Source organism: Pleuronectes platessa, chromosome 10 (genome assembly GCF_947347685.1).
Source record: "Pleuronectes platessa chromosome 10, fPlePla1.1, whole genome shotgun sequence".
Taxonomy (NCBI): domain Eukaryota; kingdom Metazoa; phylum Chordata; class Actinopteri; order Pleuronectiformes; family Pleuronectidae; genus Pleuronectes; species Pleuronectes platessa.
Window position 1 is genome coordinate 25,988,677 of NC_070635.1, and position 23,691 is coordinate 26,012,367.

Consider the following 23,691-nt stretch of genomic DNA (forward strand, 5'->3'; position numbering starts at 1 on the left):
ATATGTAGTTCAACAGTTTAGTGAGGACAGAATAGCAGAGAAACTGCCAACAGAATTATAATTTGTGTATTGTAATGTGTTTTTTTTCGGATCACATCGAGTCATCATTACGTATTATTTTTGATAAAAGTGTCCTCTTGCTCATCTGTATCACAAATACCCATTATATTTTCCATATGTATGCATCTTATTGTGAAATTCACCCAATTATATCATTTTTATATTCATATCATTGTTTATGATTTTGAATTCATATATGTGTGTGTGTGTGTGTTTATTTCAATTTATCCTTATACTAATGCACAAATAAGTATCTTCAAAAATAACAGTTCTGTCTTTAGTGAAAGGTGTATATTATGTACATATTCTATGCACATTTTCTTACTAGATTCTTTAGTTTATTGGTAATTTTATGGCATATACCTCATACTCACTATCTGCTGCTGTAGCAAGTGAACATCCCTGGTGTGGGATCAATAAAGCTTCTCTTATATTAATATATTCTCTAGTTTTTGCTACACCTAATGACATTCAGTCTGGTAAACAGCTTGTCTGCACTCTGTAAGAAAACCCCACTGGCCCCTTTCTATTCCACCTGAAACCAAATCTCTTAAAATTGACCGTGACAGATGACTTAATCTCTGCTTGTGGGGTTAAAGGTTCAGTCGTGTTGGCAGGCATCCGACTAATGGAGGGATGTAGTATTGTTGTGAGAGGGACCTCACACATTTGTCTAGACGACATGCAGCGTTTCTTTTTGGATCTAACAGCCAAAGCCACAGACACGCAAACCTAATGAAAAGCCTTCTTAACAGACCGGGTGTAAACTGGAGCAGACTGACTGGAGGTGGCTGCTGGTGACCTCTGATTGGGAATGACTGTTATGTCCCAGCTCCAGGGGATTAGGTTTACGGTGCCCTATGATCCATTAATCACAATCAAATTTAGAATTAGGAAGCTTTTTTGTCATTGCATAAGTTTGTACACGGTTAATTGTTGTGCAGCACCTAAAAACGATGCAGACATACACACATCCAGCGCATACATCTGACCACATTGATAATTAATAAACAAATAGTAGAAGAAAGATAAGTGCATCATATCATGGACATGGGCACTATAAGTAGTATCAAAGGGGATTGCACTTCACAATAGTCTATGAGTTCGTCCTGAGATATTATGATGATGCAGAGGTGGTGGCAGGGAATCAGCCTGGAGGTGCAGGCTTTGAAGGCCCTGTAATAATGCTCTGATCTGACAAACAACTAGATGAGCTGACAGTTGCTGTGTGATTATTTACTCACTCAATATCAAATGACTGTCCAGAGACTTGCTTTAAAGCAACAACTGACCGAACAATGATTTAACTGATGATTGCAATGATAAATGAAGGCTCTGCCCGGATACAGTGCAATCGAAAAATCACCTTGAAAACTGTTCACCTGAAAGGAAGTTGTCAGAAACCAAAGAGACAATGGAGTCAAAGCAAAATACACATCACATTGTAATATACAATAATGTATTTAGGAAATAAAGCAATTGTAGCTCTTCTGGTTAAAATGATCTCAGTTTTACTGGACTTTTGATACTTGTTGCCTTTTCTACTAATTTAAATGAATAGTGATTGATTTTTACAAAGGTGAGATTCTGTCTGCTAAATTATCTATAGGATGCGGTACATTGCCTCTCTGTACACTTCTAAATGCTTTTATGCACAAATGTGATTCATACTGTGACTCAGAACTGCAAAATATCCACCGTCAGTTTACAATAGAAAATGTAGTTCATGTATAAATGGCATTTTTCTTGGTCAGAGAACTGTTCTTCCATCAGATTCACAGTCTTAACTCAGTACTGACACATGGTTTTAGATTTTACCTGCTGCTATCATTATGTAACTGAACTGTGTTATGTGGAGTTGATATGAGGTCAGGCTGACATGAAGCGCATCACATCAGTAAATTCCTTGTTCGTTTGATAGATGCAACATATTATTTATCTTCAACACACAATTTGTTTCCCCCAGATCAGCAGGACATAATGTAAAAAACATTGTCAGAGATTTGATTTGGAATTGAATGTCCCTCAACCAAAGTTACTAAAGACAGACTGAAATAAACCCAGATGATAAAAAATATTTATAATTTATATTTGTTCTTTCTGCTTCAGACATGGGCATCGCCTCAGCGATCTCTCTACTGATGATTCTTATATGTGGGATGGCAACATATGGTGCATACAAGGTAAACTACTTAAACAATGCGTACACTTATTCACTGAATGTGTTAGTCTGACGGCATGACTGTAAATCAAAGACCCTTCAAGTGTTTACTTCTGTAACATAAATGGTTTTCAAACTATTTAAATTAATTATTAATGTAGCTATTCTATTGCCATACACACCTACACTAAATCTGTTTTAGAGTCTTTGTAAACATAAGAAATCTCCAGTGTCATTATTTAACCACAACATAATCTCCTCGTGACCCAGTTTGAGGAATGATTTATGTCCACAGTGTCGGTTTGAAAGCTCAGCTCGAATCTCTGCCCCCAGATAAGTACATCAGCCAATCCTAAATTAATATCTCTGTTTCAGCTGCGAGCCGCTTGGATCGTCCCATTTTTCTGCTACCAAATATTTGATTTTGCTCTCAACACCCTGGTTGCTGTCAGCATTGTGGTTTATCCAAACACAATACAAGACTACCTGCAGCAGCTGGTGAGAAACATCAGGTGTTTTCCTCTTACAGAGTGAAGTCTGTGACATCAGCCGGAAGGATATTAACACTTATTGCTTTACAAAGGTTTCTGCAAACATCTCATTTTTAATTTCACACGTCAGTATCACCTGCCTGTGCTGTCAAATGAGTGGTTATCTTCACATGAACTTTGATGCTCATTGAGTGTCATTTTTCTGATTTGTGTGCAGCCTGATAACTTCCCATACAAAGAGGACATCGCTGCTCTCAGTAATGTCTGCCTGGTCCTCATTGTGCTGCTCTTCATCAGCTGCATTCTCAGTTTCAAGGTAAAGTGTTCTAACCTAAGCTTTGTCCTTATGTTTAGCAGGCTCTATCGGAGGGTTTTGGCAAGAGCCATGTATCACACAGCAGATGCTGTTGAATTTGAAAGTAAGAATAGCACTAATCCCACATTATGGCTCTGTTTCTAGCCATCGCAGTGAGACAGTAGGGCAGAATACATAAAAAACCATGACCCTGAAACTGAACCAGCTGAATGGTATTCAGCCATAATTACTTTAGTGTTTTAGCCCTATGCTTTTCCCACTATGACATATCTAAATGTCCGCTCTAAAGCTCTGTTCCTGACCATAGACATAGACCGTAGATGAAGCTGGACAACATGTGTCCACTTCTTCCCACGATCCAGAAATGATGCCAAGATACCCCTGATATGAAATCCACCATCTTGTGCATTTGGAGCTTAAGTCAGTAGTGATCAGGTGATGGAGCCACAGTAGTGATACACATGCTCAACCGTTTAGGAGCCTCAGCTGTCAATCATCTTTTAGCCTGTTTTACACCATCAAATATCTAATTAAAACCAAGTGGAAAAATGAGCATTCGAACATACATCAGTGAGATGTATTAAATAAATACAATGAACAGAAACTATCTTTGAGAAAAATGTACCTGGCGTGTACTTGTACTTTTTACTGTGGTCCATCTCTCATCCATTAACCTGGATGAGGCTCAATTTCTGACCTATATTGCATCCAGCCACCAGGTGACAATAGAGAACACTCTAGCTTCCCTTGTAGGAAGGAGTCATTTAGTCTATCTTCTCTGGTCCTGACTAAAATATCTGTAGGATGGACTACTGTGACATTTGGTACATACATTCATGCACAGAGGATGAATCCTAATGACTATGATGATCCCCTGACTTATTATCTAGCGCCATCATCAGTTGATCTACGTGATCACAGACCTGCATATACATCAGTTGTACTGTGTGTGTAGCTTAGCATGCTCACATGCTAAAGTAAGATTGTGAATGTGTTGAACATTATACCTGTTAAATATCAGCTTGTTAGTGTTGTTAATGTGAGCATTTCTATGCTTATAGAGCCTGAATGCTGCTTGCTTGGCTGTGGGTTTATGGGATGGATGAGTTGGGTTAGTCTCACTAATTTGAAAGGGGTTTGACAAAGACAGATGATCTTTGTCAGATACTGTATGTTGTTTTGTGTTGTTTTGGTGGTGATGGAACAGCAGTGGACAATAACATGTTTTGATCCTCATGAGTGGGTTCAAATTTGCAAAGACCATGTAGTAAACTCAGATTCTGTATCTAAATATAAATATATACTATGAATTGACCTGATTGTATTTGAAGCAGCTTGGTACAGTAACTCAATATAAATGTTGAAAATATAGTTTTCTTGAGAGTACAACTCTGCCTCAACTGTCCTTCAAATCAGAGGCGGTTCTGGCTAATTGGAGGCCCTGGGCAAAGAACAATTTTGAGTAACCTGCAGGAAAAAGTGCCGGGACGTAATAGGATGTGACGCATATTTTAGTTGACGAAATATTAAAACTAAATGTGAGAGCAGGTCAGACTGGAGGCGGACACAGAAACTGAAGCTTGGTACAAACCAAATGCAGCTTCTGCTCTGATCAAGAAGCTGCAGTGCTGATCTCTGATCAGCTGTGACCAGAGAAACTCAGTGTTTTCACTTTTTCCACTGTTAAGAAGCAGCCGGTCAGTTACTGAGCGGCTGCTTCACGTGAACGAGCTCCGATCTCTCTGTGTCTCTGAGTGAGTGAGGGGGGCGGGGGGCAGACCCCCGGGGCCTGTGTGTGTATCCGCTATCTTGGAGCGCGCACCCACACATTCACCCGCTCCTGGTATTTCATGATGACCTGATACGATGATGATTTTAAAAATGTAGGTGACGTTCACTCACGTTCATCACATGAAAACTGATTCGTTAAGTTCACCGTTCACGGAAAATATGCGCAACATGCACAGCACTCTACAGGTAGCCACTGCAGAGGGGCTGAAGAGCCACATGCGGCTACGGAGCCACATGTTGCCGACCCCTGCACTAACCAAACACAAAAAAAAAATCATCTGGCCCGCAAAGCGGTTTTCTATTATCTATCATATCACTGTGTGGGGAATTGGCAACTGCAGGCGCCCCTGCTTGATGCTGTGTGAGAAGGGGGTAGGGGAAGGGGCGCGGGGGAGAGTTCAGCTCTGGCTCTCCCAAATGCAGTGATTCTCAAACTGTGTCACGCGCCCACACCACGGGCGCGCGACCGTGAGGAGCAACTAATGTTTTGAGTCAAATCTTTTGACGTCCGCATCTCTTTAACGGTGGTACTGTAAACAAATCGTTCTTTCGCCGTAGCCAGGGTTCGGCAACCGGCTCCCTGTACAGTGTTGTGCAGGCGAGTGTGTGTGTCCCCAGAGAGCACACACACACAGGCCCCGGGGCTCCACCCTCTCTCATACAGTGAGATCTGAGCTCGTTCCTGTGAAGCAGGCGGTCAGTGACAAATGTAGCGTCCCCGGCTGAATGATGGTCAGATTCTTTTTTACTGATGGTTCATTATCCTTTATTTTCTCTTCACACATCCGTGACATATGAACACACCGTAAGAACTTGTGCCTTTCTCAGCCAGGTGCTTAAAAACAACAAAAGAATACTTTTCATTCAACCACGAAGCAGCGATCTTTTCCGTATTTACCAGGAAGTGCCTTTTCAAAATAAAAGAAACCGTTTCAAAATAAACGTATCACAAAAAAGCAATAGGGCATTAATAGGTCATTTACACTCCCACCAAATCACGAGTGAATTTCAGAACAATATGGGATGCAAACACGAATGATTTACTAAATAATGACTTCAATACTTTAAAGGATACAGGTTTGGTGTGAGGAGGATGGTTAAACAGTCTCTAGTAGCAGGATCAGCTTCTGAACTGGGCGTTCAACGATAGAGGGCTTGCCAGAACGCCGTCCTTCCTTTTCCCTTTTTTCCTCTCCAAGACGAATCTTCACTCTTCTTACCAGTCCATCGGAATCAGTCACTGTCTCTACAACTTTGGCCAATCTCCACTCGTTGCGTGGCATACCATCTGCCTTCTCCATGACTATGTTGCCATCCAACAGGTTTCTCCTCGGAGCATGCCAGCGTTGTCTTGTGGCGATGTTCGAGAGGTACTCTCTTTTCCAACGGCTCCAGAATTGCTCTGCAAGATACTGAACGTGACGCCACCTCTTGCGAGCATACATGTCCTCTCTGATAAAGCTGCCAGGAGGTGGTAAGGCTACAACCGATTTTAAGGTGAGCAGGTGATTTGGCGTTAATGGTTCGGGGCTGTTCGGATCACTCAGATTGTCCACTGTGAGTGGACGACTGTTTACAATAGCCATTGCTTCATAGAAGAATGTGCGCAGCGAGGCATCATCCAGCCGACCTGATGAGGATGAGAGAGTGGCTTGAAGAACATTCCTCACCGTTCTGATTTGTCTCTCCCATACACCTCCTGCATGGCTTGAGTGTGGAGCGTTCATGATGAAGTCACACTGCTTCTCAGCCAAAAATGTTGTCAGACGATTGCAGTCCACCTGCTTAAGAGCCTCACTCAGTTCGTTTTTAGCTCCAACAAAATTACTTCCTTGATCACACCGTATGTGACGTACTGCTCCTCTTAAGGCAACAAAACAACGAAGGCCATTAATGAAAGCATCTGTTGACATGTCGTCCAACATTTCAATGTGGATAGCCCGGCAGCAAAGGCACGTGAAAAGAAGTCCATATCGCTTGTGCACCTTACGTCCCTGTTTGGTGTAAAATGGGCCGAAAGTGTCCATTCCACAATAGGTGAATGGTGGTGATGGATCTACACGGTCTGGCGGCAGATCTGCCATACGCTGCTCTTCTGCAGCTCTCCTGTGTTTCCTACACTTAACACACTGACGTATATATGCAGCAACAGTTCTGTTTATTCCAGGAACCCAGAACCTATTAGATCTGATCTCATTGATCGTAAAACACTTTCCTTGATGTCTGACTTGCTCATGGGAGTGTGCAATTATCATCTTGGTAATGGAATGATCCTTTGGGATTATCACTGGATGTTTCTGTGAGGAAGGGAGAGATGCGTTTTTTAGTCTTCCTCCCACCTTGAGGATTCCATCTTGGTCAAGGAAAGCATCCATCTGATATAGTTTACTCTGAGATGGAAGACGATTCCCTTTGCTGAGCAACTTAATCTCTTCTCTGTACACTTGTCTCTGTAAGTCCTTTATGACAATGCACTGTGCATCTTCTCGCTCTTGGACAGTACTGTGGTCTGTAGATTTGTTTCCTTTGACACGGCGGATGAGACGTGCTACAGCTTGAGTGGCCTTATACCATGACGAAAACTTAGACAAACGGTCTAAGAGACTTGCTTGTTCTGTGGTCTGTGTGTTCAGTATCTGAACTCTTTTGATTTCAGGGTCTCCAATCGGTATTTCTGTGATGACATCAGCAGCTGGAGGTAAATCCTTCTCCCATAGGAACTGAGGTCCTGTGAACCAGTTTGATGTGAGAAGCTCACCTGCACTTGAACCCCTCGAAGCCAGGTCTGCAGGGTTTTGGTCTGTGGGGACATATCTCCACCGCTCTGGAGCTGTGCTCAAACGTATCCTTTGTATCCGGTTTGATACAAACGTGTGGAAGCGTCGTGCCTCGTTGTTAATGTACCCCAAAACTACTTTGGAGTCAGTCCAGAAGTAGTCATCAATGTCTGTGAGACCTAGCTCCTCCCTTAGGGTGTCACTTGCTGTAACTGAGACAACTGCAGCTGCCAACTCTAACCTGGGGATAGTTGTAACCTTGATAGGAGCTACTCTAGACTTTGCTGTAATGAGAGCACAATGAACACTTCCATCTTCATTCACCTGTCTCAAATAAGAACATTGACCATAACCACATGTACTCGCATCAGAGAAGTGGTGTAGCTCTTTTCTGAAGACGCATCCAAAATCAACTGGCACGTAGCATCGAGGTATGTTGATTTTCTCCAGATTTGCAAGGTCACTCAGCCACCGTTCCCACACTGGTTTTAATTTACTGAGGAGAGGTTCGTCCCAACTTGTACCTTGCCTACACATTTCCTGAAGCACTCTTTTCCCAATGAGCACGAAGGGAGCAATAAACCCCAGCGGGTCATAGATGGAGGCAACTGTGGATAGAATGCCACGACGAGTTGCTTGCTGATCCTTAATGCAGATGTGAAATCTGAAAGTGTCAGATTCAATGTGCCAAAGAATCCCTAAGGCTCTCTCCAACGTTGAATCATTGAAGGCGATATCAAGTGCTTTTACTTCAATGGCACGCTCAGAGGGGGGAATGCTCTCTAGCACCGACTTGTTATTGGTCACAAATTTGTGAAGTCTCCCAGTAGCACAGAGGTCTTGAGCTTCCCTTGCAAGCTGAATAGCTTCATCTACACTTGCTATGCTTGTGACGCCGTCATCAATGTAGAAGTCTCTCATAATGAACTGTGAGGCGAGAGGAAACCGGCTCTCGTTTTCCTTGGCAAGATATTTTAGTCCATAGTTGGCACATCCTGGCGATGATGTCGCACCAAATAGATGAACCTTCATACGGAATTCCTGTGGCTCTGCACTCAGGTCTCCGCCTTTCCACCAGAGGAAACGTAGATAATCTCTGTCAACTTCAGACACGTGGAACTGGTGGAACATTTTTTCTACATCACACATCAGTGCAATGTGATTCAGCCTAAATCTCATGAGGACACCAGTTAGATTATTTGTCAGATCTGGGCCTGATAGCAGGTGGTCATTCATCCTGCTCCCCCTGAACCTTGCTGAACAGTCAAAAACGACACAGAGCTTTTCTGGCTTTTTGGAGTGATAAACCCCGTGGTGAGGGATGTACCATTTTTCTCCTCCCTTCCCTTCATGCTGAACAGCCTCTGCATCACCCTTCTCAATAACCTCATTCATGAACTTCGTGTAATGCTCCTTATATTTTTCATCCTTCAAAAGCTTTTTCTTCAGATGACCGAGCCGGACAATGGCTAGTTGCTTGTTGTTAGGAAGGTGTGGTCTCTCCTTAAAGGGGAGTGGCATCTCACAATGGTCATGAACATTTCTTTGAATTCCATTTTTTAACATATTTAGGAAGAGAATGTCATCTTGAGAAACAGCCTTGCCCTCCTTATTGTCCTTGAAGTCAGACTCTAAGACCCGGATAGCGTCTGATGGGGTAACTGGTGGAAGTTCTCTGACGACAACTCTGTGATACATGTTAGCGATAGATGATAATTCGAGATTAGGTGATGAACATCCCACGATACTCCAACCTAGATCTGTGCGCACTGCATAAGGTTCATTATCACCTCCCATGATTACTTGCTTAGGTGCCAGTGCCCTTGAGCAGTTGTAGCCTATTAAGAGACCAACTTCACACTCCAGTTGTGGTGGAATTTCATCTGCTATAATGCTGAGATGATTCCAGTGCCTTGCCGTTTCACAGGTAGGAATGTGTTTTCGATTCACTGGTATGCAGTCCTTGGTGTAAGCCGGAGGAAGATCAATGAGGATTGTTGAGTCGTATCCACGCACTCTGAGGCCTGAAACTCTTTCACTGTGCATTAAGGCATCCTTTCCAATCATGGTAGTTAGCTTGAGCCTCACAGGTTGTGCTTTGGTTTGTAAGCCTTGGCTAACATCCTGGTCAACGAAGACTGTGTCACTTTGTGTATCCAGCATGGCATAAACAAGCTTTTCCAAACCTGGATTGCTGATGGAGGAGACCCAGACTGGCACAATCATGGAAGTGTTTACAGATTGGTCCTTGGTGTCCACACTCAGAGACAATGTGGTTGCTGACTCGTCTATGATGCCGTGATTTGAGACCGGCACTTGTTTGGCTTTAGTGTGGTTGTCATCATGGAGACAGGTTGGATGTCTTCCCTTACATGTGTCACATGTGTGTCTGTAACGGCAATCTTTGGCACTATGGCCTGGCTTTAAGCAGCCGTAGCAGAGTCTCTTTTCCTTGACAAATCTCCGTTTATCCTCCAGTGATCTCCCTATGTACTGAGGACAGCTGTGCAGACGGTGGTTAATGTCTTTACAGAGCATACATGGTGGTTTTACACTTGGCCTTGATTTCACTTGGTTTTCTGTCTCTGTAACTGTTTGGGTATGTAGAACACTAGATTTATTGTTCAGCCTTTCGTAGATATAACGCTTCTCTCTAGGTGATTCTGTAGAATGAAGAGCATAGAATGACGTTATAGGATTACAGGCGACCTCTGCTTCCATCACCATAAAGTAAACAAATTCTTTGAAGTTTGGGAATTCCTGCCTGTCTCTCATAACTTGGGTGACTTGGCGGTTCCACCGTGATGCTGCCCAGTCTGGCAGCTTTTGAACCAATTTATGATTTTCCTCACAGTCATTCAAAATATCAAGGCCTTTCACGTGAGGCATGGCTTCTTGACATGCATGCAAGAAATCAGAAAATGTCCGGAATCCCTCAGCATCTTTTGGTTGGATCCTTGGCCAGCTAGTCAGCTTTTCTCTGAAGGCTCTCTGTATAACAAAGGGCTGACCGTATCTGTGGTTGAGACGGTTCCATGCATCCATATAGGCTTCATCATCACTTCTATAAAATATGCCATCAAGTATTTTCCGAGCTGGACCTCCAATGTACTTTCTCAGATAATGCAGCTTGTCTGCTGAAGAAATGTTCCTTCTATCTATCAATGAAATGAATGAAGCTTTCCACTCAATGAACTGAATGGGGTCACCAGTGAATACAGACGGCTCTGGCATTGGGAGCCTGTTCAGGGATATAGAATCCTGGACTGCTTGAGCAAGACATGACACATCTGTTTGTGAAGGTGAAGCAGTTTGTGGGACATGAGCAGACTGCTGGATGGGAGTTGAAGACACAGTTTGCTGTTGAGACACATGCTGCTGTCTCTTAGTGTTGTGATCAGAATACACACTGGCCTCTTGCATCACTTCCTGATTGTAAATCACTAATCTTGCTCGTGCAGCTCTAACATCCTTCTCTGCCTTCAGTCTTTCCAGCTCACGCTTCTGAACTTCCAGATCTTTCCTCTGCTGTTCTTCTAGGAGCTGGATCCTTTCCTTTTGTCTTTCCTCTTCCAATAACACCTCATACTCTGCTTCCTTAGCTGCTAACTCTGCTGCAGCATCAGCTCTTTTAGCTGCTACGATGGAGCTCACAGAGTGGATGCTGGATTTGCTACTAAAGTTGTGACTTGAAGGTGAGGCTGTGGATCCATAGATGGAGCGAGCATAGTCTCTGTTAAGCAGCTCACGGAGACGCTGTTTTACTACATCACTGTTAAATTCTCCATCTATACCTGATATCCGTTCATATGCAATTTTTACAATGTCCTTTGTGAATGCATCGCAGGCATCAACACGACGTCTTATCTCTCTAGATGGAGTAATGTGATCTCTAATTTCCACATATATACTGGTAACATCATCCCTACCTTTCTCCAGGGTTTCTATAAGAGTTACCATTTGGCTTTCAGAAATGTCAGATTTTAGCTGTTCTCTTACTTTGCGTGCCTTGATTTTCCATGGTTCGTAAAAGTGGACGAGCCTTTTCTCCTTTCTTTGAGCCTCCTCTCTCTGAAATGCAAGCATCTTTTCCGTGGGGTTCCGTTGTCGACCAGAGCGGCGGAGATTCTCCTCTTCACTAGGCTGACAAACCTCCGTCAGCTGGTCTGAGTCCGTGTTGTCCAAAGGTGATTCCTCAGATGCTTCCATTTTGTAAAAAAGGTGCCACAAACTTAGACCATCACATCAAGTCCCTCCGCCGTAATCCCGGTGTCGATCAGAGCGGCGGTGACCGATGAGGCGAAGTTCTTACTGTAGCGTCCCCGGCTGAATGATGGTCAGATTCTTTTTTACTGATGGTTCATTATCCTTTATTTTCTCTTCACACATCCGTGACATATGAACACACCGTAAGAACTTGTGCCTTTCTCAGCCAGGTGCTTAAAAACAACAAAAGAATACTTTTCATTCAACCACGAAGCAGCGATCTTTTCCGTATTTACCAGGAAGTGCCTTTTCAAAATAAAAGAAACCGTTTCAAAATAAACGTATCAAAAAAAAGCAATAGGGCATTAATAGGTCATTTACAACAAACAAGACACGGTGTTGAAAAACTAAGTTGAAAAGAAAGTACGATGAAGCCTGTCTTGCTCTTGGGTTCACATTGAATGAAGGAGGACATGAGGAGTGATTTATTTGAATTATAAAAAAAAACGTAAATATACGACGAGGCCCCCTGGTGGCCGAGGCCCTGAGCAACTGCCCGACTTGCCCAATGGGACGCGCAGCCCCTGCTTCAAATGTACAATATAAAGATACAGTGTATTTATTCATTAGTTAACATATTTGGTACCAATATTAGGGCAGCCGTGGCTTGGGGGTACAGCAGTTGTCCTCCAACCAGAAGTTCGTCGGTTTGAATGCCAAAGTGACCTTGGGCAAGAAACTGAACCCTGAATGGCCCCTCATAAAAGTGCGGCCCATGGATGCACTGTATGAATGTGTGTGTGAATTGGTGAATGACAAAACTGTACTGTAAACCACTTTCAGGCATCATCAAGACTAGAACAGTGCTATATAAATACAGACCATTTAACATTAAATAGGTTATATTGAATTTTCATGTTATGCACTTCAAACTTCTCATCTGTTTTTTTTCCTCTCGGCCCGGTATCAGGCTTACCTCATAGCATGTGTGTGGAACTGCTACAGATATGTGAACGGCCGGGGTTCTTCTGAAATCCTGCTCTACGTTACCACCAATGACACCACGGTAAGTCACCTCCGATGATCTTCACTGTACATTCGGCCCAATCCCATTTCACCCCTTGGCCCAACCCCTTGGTATTGCGTGTTCACTTGTAGGGGTAGGCTGTCCCAATACCTGTTGGGTAAGGCCAAGTGTGAGGGCTCTATACCTCTCCAAACGGAGATCTATTACACCCTCACTTCAAACCTAGGGATTGAAAAATTACTAGAATGATTGTAATACCTTAGTTTAATATCATGTCAATGTATTGTGGTCATTTTCTTTACTTAACTGCTCCTCAAGTAACAAAGCATCCTGGCAAGGTTTGTACAGAACACATTTAGCAGGCTGTGACCTTTTGATTCATACATGAAATAATGCTGAGCATCCAAGCTTTTAAATTTAAAATGTCATTTATTCACATGCATTAGCATACATTTTATTAGGATATTATAGGTTTGTCACTTTAGTAACTGCAAACAATAGCATTGGTTTATTTAAGAACTCAACAATGTTATTACAATGACTTCCCCGGCATCCACTTTTGTCTGGTCTGTTTACATCTTCGACTACTGATGACGTGTCGGGTTTTTAGCGACGACTACTGATGATGTAACGGCTGTTTGAAGGGCTGTCCCAATTCGTAGAGGAAGATTTCAACCACTTCTCCGTGTGGGTTAAATGGGATTTGGCCGAAGTCTCATATTACTATCATTACTTCAGAGTTTCAAATCTGGTTTTAAAGGTTAGAGCTGTTGCAATTAAATAATATGGGCAAAAATATTTCATCATCATCATCATCATCATCATCGTCATCCGCTTATCCGGGGTCGGGTCGCGGGGGGAGCAGCTCAAGCAGGGGGCCCCAGACTTCCCTTTCCCGGGCCACATTGACCAGCTCTGACGGGGGGATCCCGAGGCGTTCCCAGGCCAGTGTTGAGATATAATCTCTCCACCTAGTCCTGGGTCTTCCCCGAGGTCTCCTCCCCACTGGACGTGCCTGAAAAACCTCCCAAGGGAGGCGCCCAGTGGGCATCCTTACCAGATGCCCGAACCACCTCAGCTGACTCCTTTCTAAGTAAAGGAGCAGCGGCTCTAATCCGAGTTCCTCACGGATGACTGAGCTTCTCACCCTATCCCTAAGGGAGACGCCAGCCACCCTTCTGAGAAAACTCATCTCGGCCGCTTGTACCCGCAATCTCGTCCTTTCGGTCATCACCCAGCCCTCATGACCATAGGTGAGGATAGGAACGAAGATCGACCAGTAGATCGAGATCTTTGCCTTGCGGCTCAGCTCTCTTTTCGTTACAACGGTGCGGTAAAGCGAACGCAATACCGCCCCCGCTGCTCCGATTCTCCGGCCAATCTCACGCTCCATAGTACCCTCACTCGCGAACAAGACCCCGAGGTACTTGAACTCCTTCACTTGGGCTAAGGACTCATTTCCTACCCGGAGTAAGCAATCCATCGGTTTCCTGCTAAGAGTCATGGCCTCAGATTTAGCGGTGCTGATCCTCATCCCAGCCGCTTCACACTCGGCCGCCAGCCGATCCAGTGAGTGCTGAAGGTCACAAGCCGATGATCCAATGAGGACCACATCATCCGCAAAAAGCAGTGACGAGATCCTCAGACCACCGAACTGCAACCCCTCCCCACCACGACTACGCCTCGATATCCTGTCCATGTATATCACAAACAGGATTGGTGACAAGGCGCAGCCCTGGCGGAGACCAGCACCCACTGAGAACGAAACTGACTGGCTGCCGAGGACCCGAACACAGCTCTCGCTTTGGGAGTACAGAGATTGGATGGCCCTGAGGAGAGACCCCCTTACCCCATACTCCCGCAGCACCTCCCACAGTTTCTCCCGGGGGACCCGGTCATACGCCTTCTCCAGATCCACAAAACACAAGTGGACCGGATGGGCATACTCCCAGGCCCCCTCCAGGATCCTTGCGAGAGTGAAGAGCTGGTCCGTAGTTCCACGTCCGGGGCGAAAACCGCATTGTTCCTCTTCAATCTGAGGTTCGACGATCGGCCGAACCCTCCTTTCCAGCACCTTGGAGTAGACTTTACCAGGGAGGCTGAGAAGTGTGATACCCCGATAATTGGTACACACTCTCTGGTCCCCCTTTTTGAACAGGGGAACCACCACCCCGGTTTGCCACTCCTTTGGCACTGTACCCGACTCCCACGCGATGTTGAATAGGCGTGTCAACCATGACAGCCCCTCAACACCCAGAGCCTTTAGCATTTCTGGCTGGATCTCATCAATCCCTGGGGCTTTGCCACTGCGGAGATGTTTGACTACCTCATTGACCTCCACCAGGGAAATTGAAGACGAAACACCATCAACCTCGAGCTCTGCCTCCAACATAGAGGGCGTGTTATTCGGATTCAGGAGTTCCTCAAAGTGTTCCTTCCAACGTCCGACGACCTCCTCAGTTGAGGTCAACAGAGTCCCATCCTTACTGTACACAGCTTGGATGGTTCCCCGTTTCCCCCTCCTGAGGTGCCGGATAGTCTTCCAGAAACACTTTGGTGCAGACCGAAAGTCCTTCTCCATGACCTCTCCGAACTTCTCCCACACCCGCTGCTTAGCCTCCGACACGGCAGCAGCTGCAGCCCTTCGGGCCTGTCGGTACCCTGCAACCGAGTCAGGAGTCCTCCAGGATATCATATCCCGGAAGGCCTCCTTCTTCAATCGGACGGCTTCCCTGACCACCGGTGTCCACCACGGTGTCCGAGGGTTACCGCCCCTTGAGGAACCTAAGACCCTGAGGCCACAGCTAGCCGCCGCAGCTTCAGCAATGGAGGCTTTGAACACCGCCCACTCCGGCTCAATGTCCCCAACCTCCACAGGAATGCCAGAAAAACTCCGCCGGAGGTGTGAGCTGAAGATACCTAGGACGGGGGCCTCCTCCAGACGTTCCCAGTTCACCCGCACTACTCGTTTGGGCTTACCAGGTCTATCCGGAAATTTCCCCCATTCCCTGATCCAACTCACAACCAGATGGTGGTCGGTTGACAGTTCCGCCCCTCTCTTTACCCGAGTGTCCAAAACATGCGGCCTCAGATCAGATGACACGATCACAAAATCGATCATTGATCTTCGGCCTAGGGTACTCTGGTACCAGGTACACTTATGAGCACCCTTATGTTCGAACATGGTGTTTGTTATGGATAATCCATGACTAGCACAGAAGTCCAATAACAAACGACCGCTCGGGTTCAGATCAGGGAGGCCGTTCCTCCCCACCACGCCTCTCCAGGTATCTCCATCGTTGCCCACGTGGGCGTTGAAGTCACCCAGCAGAACTACGGAGTCCCCTACTGGAGCCCCATGCAGGACTCCATTCAGGGTCTCCAAGAAGGCCGAGTACTCTGAGCTGCTGTTTGGTGCATACGCACAAACAACAGTCAGAGTTTTCCCCCCTACAACCCTTAGGCGCAGGGAGGCGACCCTCTCGTCTACCGGGGTAAACTCCAACACCGCGGCGCTCAGCCGGGGATTTATGAGTATCCCCACACCCGCCCGGCGCCTCACGCCCTTGGCAACTCCGGAGAAGAATAGAGTCCAACCCTTATCCAGGAGTACGGTACCAGAGCCGAGACTGTGCGTGGAGGTAAGCCCCACCAGATCTAACTGGTAGCGCTCCACCTCCCTCACAAGCTCCGGTTCCTTTCCCCACAGCGAGGTGACGTTCCACGTCCCCAGAGCCAGCTTCTGCCGCCCGGGTCTGGTCCGTCGAGACCCCTGACCTTCGCTGCCACCCATGTGGCTGCGCACCCGACCCCAACGGGTCTTCCCACAGGTGGTGGGCCCATGAGATGAAGAGAGGGGGGGTGCCACGTAGTTTGTTCGGGCTGTGCCCGACCGGGCTCCGTGGCAAACCCGGCCACCAGGCGCTCGCCATTGAGCCCTCCATCTGGGCCTAGCTCCAGACGGGGGCCCCGGGCTTCCTCCGGGCCGGGTCACATCTCCTCTTCCGTCGATATTCATTGAGGGTTTTTGAACCATTCTTAGTCTGGCCCCTCACCTGAGACCACTCTGCCATGAGAGACCCTACCAGGAGCACAAGGCTCCAGACAACACAGCCCTCAGGTTCACAGGGACACGCAAACCTCTCCACCACGATAAGGTGACGGTTCCAGGAGAGGAAAAATATTTCTTAAATTGAAAATGAAAATAAAATATACAAAACCGCTGGGCTTGTAGACAAATGTAGACCAATGTCGCGAATTCGCCTTAAACCCCTTCCGGTCTTAATGCCACCGAGGTGACGATTGTATCCCACTAATGCCTGATGGAGCAGATACTACGCATACCAAGGAAGGTATTGGAAGCCTAGTGGTGGAGTGGAAAATACATCTGGTGGAGGAACCCAAAAGTGCGGCTCTGCAGACTGTATAGATTTTGCCTGCTAAATGTGGGGAATTGAGCAAATTTGAGGTAATTTGTGGTAAAATAAAAAAATACATACCAGCTCATCGGTTGCTTCTTATGCTAATATAAATTGAAATAGACTAGATGGGATGAAAATTGATGATGAAATTAGCAGATTTCGGTTTGTTGTGAATTCGCTACATCAGGCACTAAGGGCTAAAAATGGATAATATTTTATCTAGGTGCAATATCGTATATAATCGAAGTCCTGTGCATATACTTCAAATGTTTTGAAGTATATAAGTATAAGTATCCTTATATGATTGTAAATCTGACGTTTGGTTCAATGAATATATATAATATATATAATAATGTATAATACCCAGGGACTACAGAGTTATAGCTAACTTTGGTACTGCTAAGGAAATAAAAATAAATATAACTTTGCAGAAATACAAACTATGTACAACTGTTTGTGCAGAGTAAGTGCGCAACATTGAATTATGTGCAAAACAGAATAAAAATATAATGCTGGGATATAAATGCAATTTGTGCCCTTTATTGTTAGGCAGAACTAAATGGATGCATCAACTTTTTACGGGAAGCGAGCTGGTGGACTTCAAACCAGGGTTCCACCTGTCGAAAGTGATGACAGCCGACTCAGTGACAGTGACAATAGATGAAGACTGTAGACCTACACCAGGTGATAAAAGCAGCAGTGATGAAGACTCTGACAGCAATCATGATGCACCTGCCAGCGCCAGCACCACTGGCGCAAGAAGGCAATCAGCTGATCCTGCAAGGAGAAGAGGGCAAAAGGTAGTGTGGAAGACGGTGCAACAACAGGACTCTGCAAAAGACATTCCAATTTGGCAAGGTGCTCTTCCCGTCGCTGATGAAACCAGAGAGCCCATTCAGTACTTCTGAGACTTTTTTGACACTGATCTTTTGGATACTATAGAACAACAAAGTAATCTGTATTGCACTCCAAAATATCCAAATAATGCACTCACATTGGATCAAAATGAATTGGAGCAGTTTATTTGCACTTTAGTGTACATGAGTGTTGTACACTTACCAATGTCAAGAATCTACTGGTGCAGTGAATGTCGAGTAGCGCAGGTGGCTGATTCGATGTCCCGAGACAGATGAGAAGAAATTAAAAGATCCATTCATTTCAATGACAAGTGCAGCATGGCAGCCAACCACGAGGATAAGCTCTTCCAAGTGAGGCCAATTATTGATTCACTTCTCCAAAAATGTCAGGGTCTCCCTCAAGATCAAATGTTGTCTATTGCTGAACAAATGGTCCCTTTCAAAGGTAGATCTAGTCTAACGCAATATATCCCCAAGAAGCCACACAAATGGGGATATCAAATCTTTGTGCTTTGTGACAAAAATGGCCTGGTGCATCCATTCGACATATATACAGGGAAAATGTATCCTGTACCTGGAGAACCTGATATTGGTACAAGTGGAAACATTGTCCTAAAGCTTGCACAAGACATTCATGGTATTCACCTATTGTATTTTGACAACTGGTTTTCTTCCTTTGATTTGTTTGCTGCTCTTGCGAACAAGGGGATACCAGACCCTGGGACTGTGCAGCAATGTCGCCTGCGAGGTTGCAGTTTCAGCGCAGACACCGATATGAAGGAGAAGGGAAGAGGGACATTTGGAGAGAAAAAAAGTGTTGCGACAGTGTAGAAATAAGAGCAGTCAAATGGTTTGACTATAGAGGGGTGATCGTTGCCAGCTCTTTTGCCAGTGCCCATCCTGTTTCTAACATCGCAAGATGGGACAGAAATGTTACGGTTTGGTGGAGGAGATGGACCCAGAGGTTACCAACAAAAAGGTATTTAATATAATAAATGGCTTTAAACAAGACAAAAACAAAACAGGAACACTAACACAAGTAACTCTGGCGACAAGGCGCACGGAGAACAAGGAACGAGGAAGCTGGTCGAGACAGCAGGAACAAACAAACCTATAGAAGACTACGTGTAGAAACGTGTAGCACAACAACGAGTACAAACCGACAAAGGGGTTGGGGAACACAGAGGCTTAAATAGAGACACAGAGGGAAGGCAGGAGCAATTAACCACAGGTGAAACACATGAGGACTGGGAAGACAATCACCGAAAGGAAGCGAAGATAGAAACCACACACAAGGGACAGATACTACAAAATAAAACAGGAAACAGAAAATACACTGATGAGACTGAAAATTAACAAACTAAAATGACAGGACGTCACAGTACCCCCCCCCTCAAGGACCGGATTCCAGACGGTCCATAACCGAGACGGGTGGGAGGAGAGGGGAACCGGAAGGTGCCCAGGGTCTCAGGCCGACGGCGCCGTGGCCGCTCAAGGGCAGAGTTCTTAGGCCCTGGAGGACGGCGCCTTGGCCGCTCGGGGACAGAGTTCCGAGGCTCGGGAGGGCGACGCAGTGGCCGCTCTGAGACCGAGTTCTGAGGCTCGGGAGGGCGACGCAGTGGCCGCTCTGAGACAGAGTTCTGAAGCTCGGGAGGGCGGAACCGTGGCCGCTCAAAGGCAGAGTTCTGAGGCTCGGAAGGGCGGTCAGGAGCCCAACACGGGAGCTCCTCGAGCAGGTGGTCCGAAGACCAGTCAGGGGCAGAGGGCAAGAGCTCCGACCTCAGACCCGGATGTGGGGCAAGAACTGGAGCTGGCACTGCGAGGATCTCCGACGCCGGAACCAGAGTGGCGTCTGCCGGGACCCTCCGGCGTGGGACAGGGACTGGAGCGGGGACAGGAGCAGGGACTGGGAAAGCCGCCGCTGTGAAGACCACTGACGTCGGAGAAAGAGAGACATCAGACGGGAACCTCCGCTGCGGAGCAGGAACTGGAGCTGGGTGCGGAGCTGGCACCGCGAGGATCTCCGACGCCGAAACACAGGGGACGTCAGCTGAGAGCCTTCGGCGCGGAGCAGGCACTGGAGCAGGGACTGGAGCTGGGTGCGGAGCTGGCACCGCGAGGATCTCCGAAGCCGAAACACAGGGGATGTCAGCCGAGAGCCTCCGGCGCGGAGCAGGCACTGGAGCAGGGACTGGAGCTGGGTGCGGAGCTGGCACCGCGAGGATCTCCGACGCCGAAACACAGGGGACGTCAGCCGAGAGCCTCCGGCGCGGAGCAGGTACTGGAGCAGGTGCTGGAGCAGGGACTGGGAAAGCCGCCGCTGTGAGGATCACTGACGTCGGAGAACGAGAGACATCAGCTGGGAGCGTCCGGCGCGGAGCTGGGACCGGAGCAGGTGCTGCAGCAGACGCCGCTGTGAGGACCACTGACTTCAGTGAACGAGATACATCAGCTGGGAGCCTCCGGCGCGGAGCTTGGACCGGAGTAGGTGCTGAAGCAGACGCCGCTGTGAGGACCGCTGACGTCGGAGAACGAAAGACAACAGCTGGGAGCCACCGGCGCGGAGTAGGCACTGGAGCCAACGCTGGTGTGAGGATCTCCGACGCCGTAACACAGGGGACGTCAGCCGAGAGCCTCCGGCGCGGAGCAGGCACTGGAGCAGGGGCTGGAGCAGGCGCTGGAGCAGACACCGCTGGGAGGACCACTGACGTCGGAGAACGAGTGACATCAGCTGGAAGCCTCCGGCGCGGAGCAGGGACTGGAGCCGGTGCTGTAGCAGACGCCACTCTAAGGACCACTGACGTCGGTGAACGAGAGACATCAGCTGGGAGCCTCAGGGGCGGAGCAGGGGACTACGACCCAGTCGGGACTGGAGGTGGCTGGTGCCTGTGAGCATTCTGCTGGAGGGATTGGCTTCTGCTGTGGATCCCCCCTCTCCAATGTCCGCAATCCGCCAGAGGAAACCCCTTGAGGTTGCGGGGTCCCCAAAAGGCCCCGCCGCTTCCAGCGTACAGGACTACGGCTGGGGCTGGAGGGTGGTGCCTGCGAGCTGGCCTTAGAGAAGCGGGGGCACTGCTCCGACCTCTGTCATCAACCGCAGACCTCCGCTGCAGGCTGCGGGGTCCACCAAAAGCCAGGCGGGTTCCCACAAACGGGTTAGAGGATGGGACTGCATGGCTGCGCAGCTTCCTCAACCTCTCCTGCACCTCCAGAAGGTATGGCACAGTGTGGCTGACCCAAGGGCGATCCTTAAGCCAGGCCTCCACCATCAAGATCTCCTCCAGGGTCTCCGCAGGGTCTGGGGCTTCCTCCTCCAGCTCATACACCAGAAACTCAATATAATAAACTTTTTCAAAAAATAAATTAACCTCTGCTGGGTCCATAGTTTGGTCGGTTTGTTCTGTTACGGTTTGGTGGAGGAGATGGACCCAGGATGCAGAGGTTACAAACAAAAAGGTATTTAATATAATAAAAGGCTTTAAACAAGACAAAAACAAAACAGGAACACTAACACAAGTAACTCTGGCGACAAGGCGCACGGAGAACAAGGAACGAGGAAGCTGGTCGAGACAGCAGGAACAAACAAACCTATAGAAGACTACGTGTAGAAACGTGTAGCACAACAACGAGTACAAACCGACAAAGGGCTTGGGGAACACAGAGGCTTAAATAGAGACACAGAGGGAAGGCAGGAGCAATTAACCACAGGTGAAACACATGAGGACTGGGAAGACAATCACCGAAAGGAAGTGAAGATAGAAACCACACACAAGGGACAGATACTACAAAATAAAACAGGAAACAGAAAATACACTGATGAGACTGAAAATTAACAAACTTAATGACAGGACGTCACAGTACCCCCCCCCCCCCCCCCCCCCCCCTCAAGGACCGGATTACAAGTTATTTTGAGGTATTAAGCTGTATTTGAAATACTGTGATGATGGAACAGCAATGATTGTACAGAAATATATGTTGTTATTCAATTTCAAGCAAAAGCAGCATCAATAAATTAATCTACATAACAAAGACTGGAAAATTTGTTAAATTACGGTTATGCCCCATTATGCCTAATGTCGCTAATTTGCCTCATACCTAAATTTATATCTATTGTATATGCTATATCGAAATTAACAATCTCTACTTACTTTTGCATCTGTATGACAGCCAAAAACTAAAAAAAAATTTTTTATATAATTGGAAATTAATTCAGACAATGAAGGGTATTCCTGCAAATTTTATTCAAACCGGGGAGAAAATGGCACATTTGTCTGGGATTATTTTCAGAGGCAGATTGTTAGACATTTGGTGCACTATTGAGCATTAACATTGATTCAAAATAAAGTACATTTCTAATAATGAACTAGAGCCCCATCAATAATCTGGTCATTTTATCAACCTATATCAACGGTTCAGATATATCAGCATTGGGCAGTAGGATTTTTTACGGAATATTATACAGAAAAAAGGTATTCATTCCAACCAACATGAGCCCTTTGGGCAGCTGAACAGAAAAAATCAAACATAGAGTAAATGAATTGTCTGAGTGCTCTCACCTCAGCACTAAAAACATGCGCATTCCTCTTGTGCTGTATACAGTTGGACAAATACCTCTCTCCATATTATACAATTTATGATGAAAACTAATTATGTAAGAGTCAGCCGATATTAATGAAATATTGAAATGAAGAGGATTGAATGAGAAAATAATAATGATAATAATAACAATACTACTACTAATAAGCATTATTAATTAAATAATTAAGGTGATTATAATAACGGTTTAATTAACTAATTAATGTAATCTATAACCTTTATGTTTCTTCTTTAAAAACATGGTTTATAAATTGATTTGATAGACAGAGTAGAGATTGGATAGGCAAGGGCAATGCAAAGGTGCATTCACACTGATGAAATCATAGTCAGATCTATTTTTTCTCTTATGATAGGAAAGTTTTTCTATAAAAATATTGATATTCACACAATCAGTGACTTTTACCAGCTGTCTTTCCTGCTTTTAGCAGCTGTAACTGTGTTTTTTTGTCTGAATAATGTGTTTGTACTTCTCGTATTTTTCTATGTATTAGTTTACTTCTTGTTGTGAAATAGGGGAGAGCGGGGTAATGTGAGATTTTTTTTACATTTGCTCCCCTCTAGGCGAGCTAAAATGATATATCAGTAAAATGTACACATTTCCCATTAATTCAGGATATTTCCTAGCAATGGAAATGATCAGAATGTCTTCAGGACAAAGGGCAGTGAAAATATAATTGTTTTTAAAAAAGCGGTCTTGTGTCTCACTTTACCCCAGCTTAGGGGTAAAGAGAGACAGACCAGAGAAATCAACAGGGTAAAATGATCCACTTACTTTTTCCACTATAAAACTACCATAACAACACATGTTGTAATAGTTACAATCCTGACAGCTAGATTGACAACCACTAATATCGGACTAGTAACAGAATCATGGGGATTGGTCAATTAAGCACATTTATGATTATTATGATTCATGTGATCTCTTGCACACCCTAGCTTACCTGCACATTGTTTCTCTGTCCAATTGGCAGGGACAGGGATATTGTTT

The 23,691-nt window shown here is 45.9% G+C and overlaps 1 protein-coding gene across 1 annotated transcript in view; it reads left to right on the top strand.

Moving 5' to 3' along the window:
• LOC128449582 (lysosomal-associated transmembrane protein 4B) overlaps positions 1–23,691 on the top strand; it is a 29,260-nt gene that overhangs the window by 1,401 nt on the left and 4,168 nt on the right. The window contains exons 3-6 of the mRNA XM_053432832.1: positions 2,170–2,243; positions 2,597–2,719; positions 2,930–3,028; positions 12,773–12,868. Of these exons, the coding sequence (XP_053288807.1) occupies positions 2,170–2,243; positions 2,597–2,719; positions 2,930–3,028; positions 12,773–12,868 (392 nt within the window). The remainder of the gene's footprint in view (positions 1–2,169; positions 2,244–2,596; positions 2,720–2,929; positions 3,029–12,772; positions 12,869–23,691) is intronic.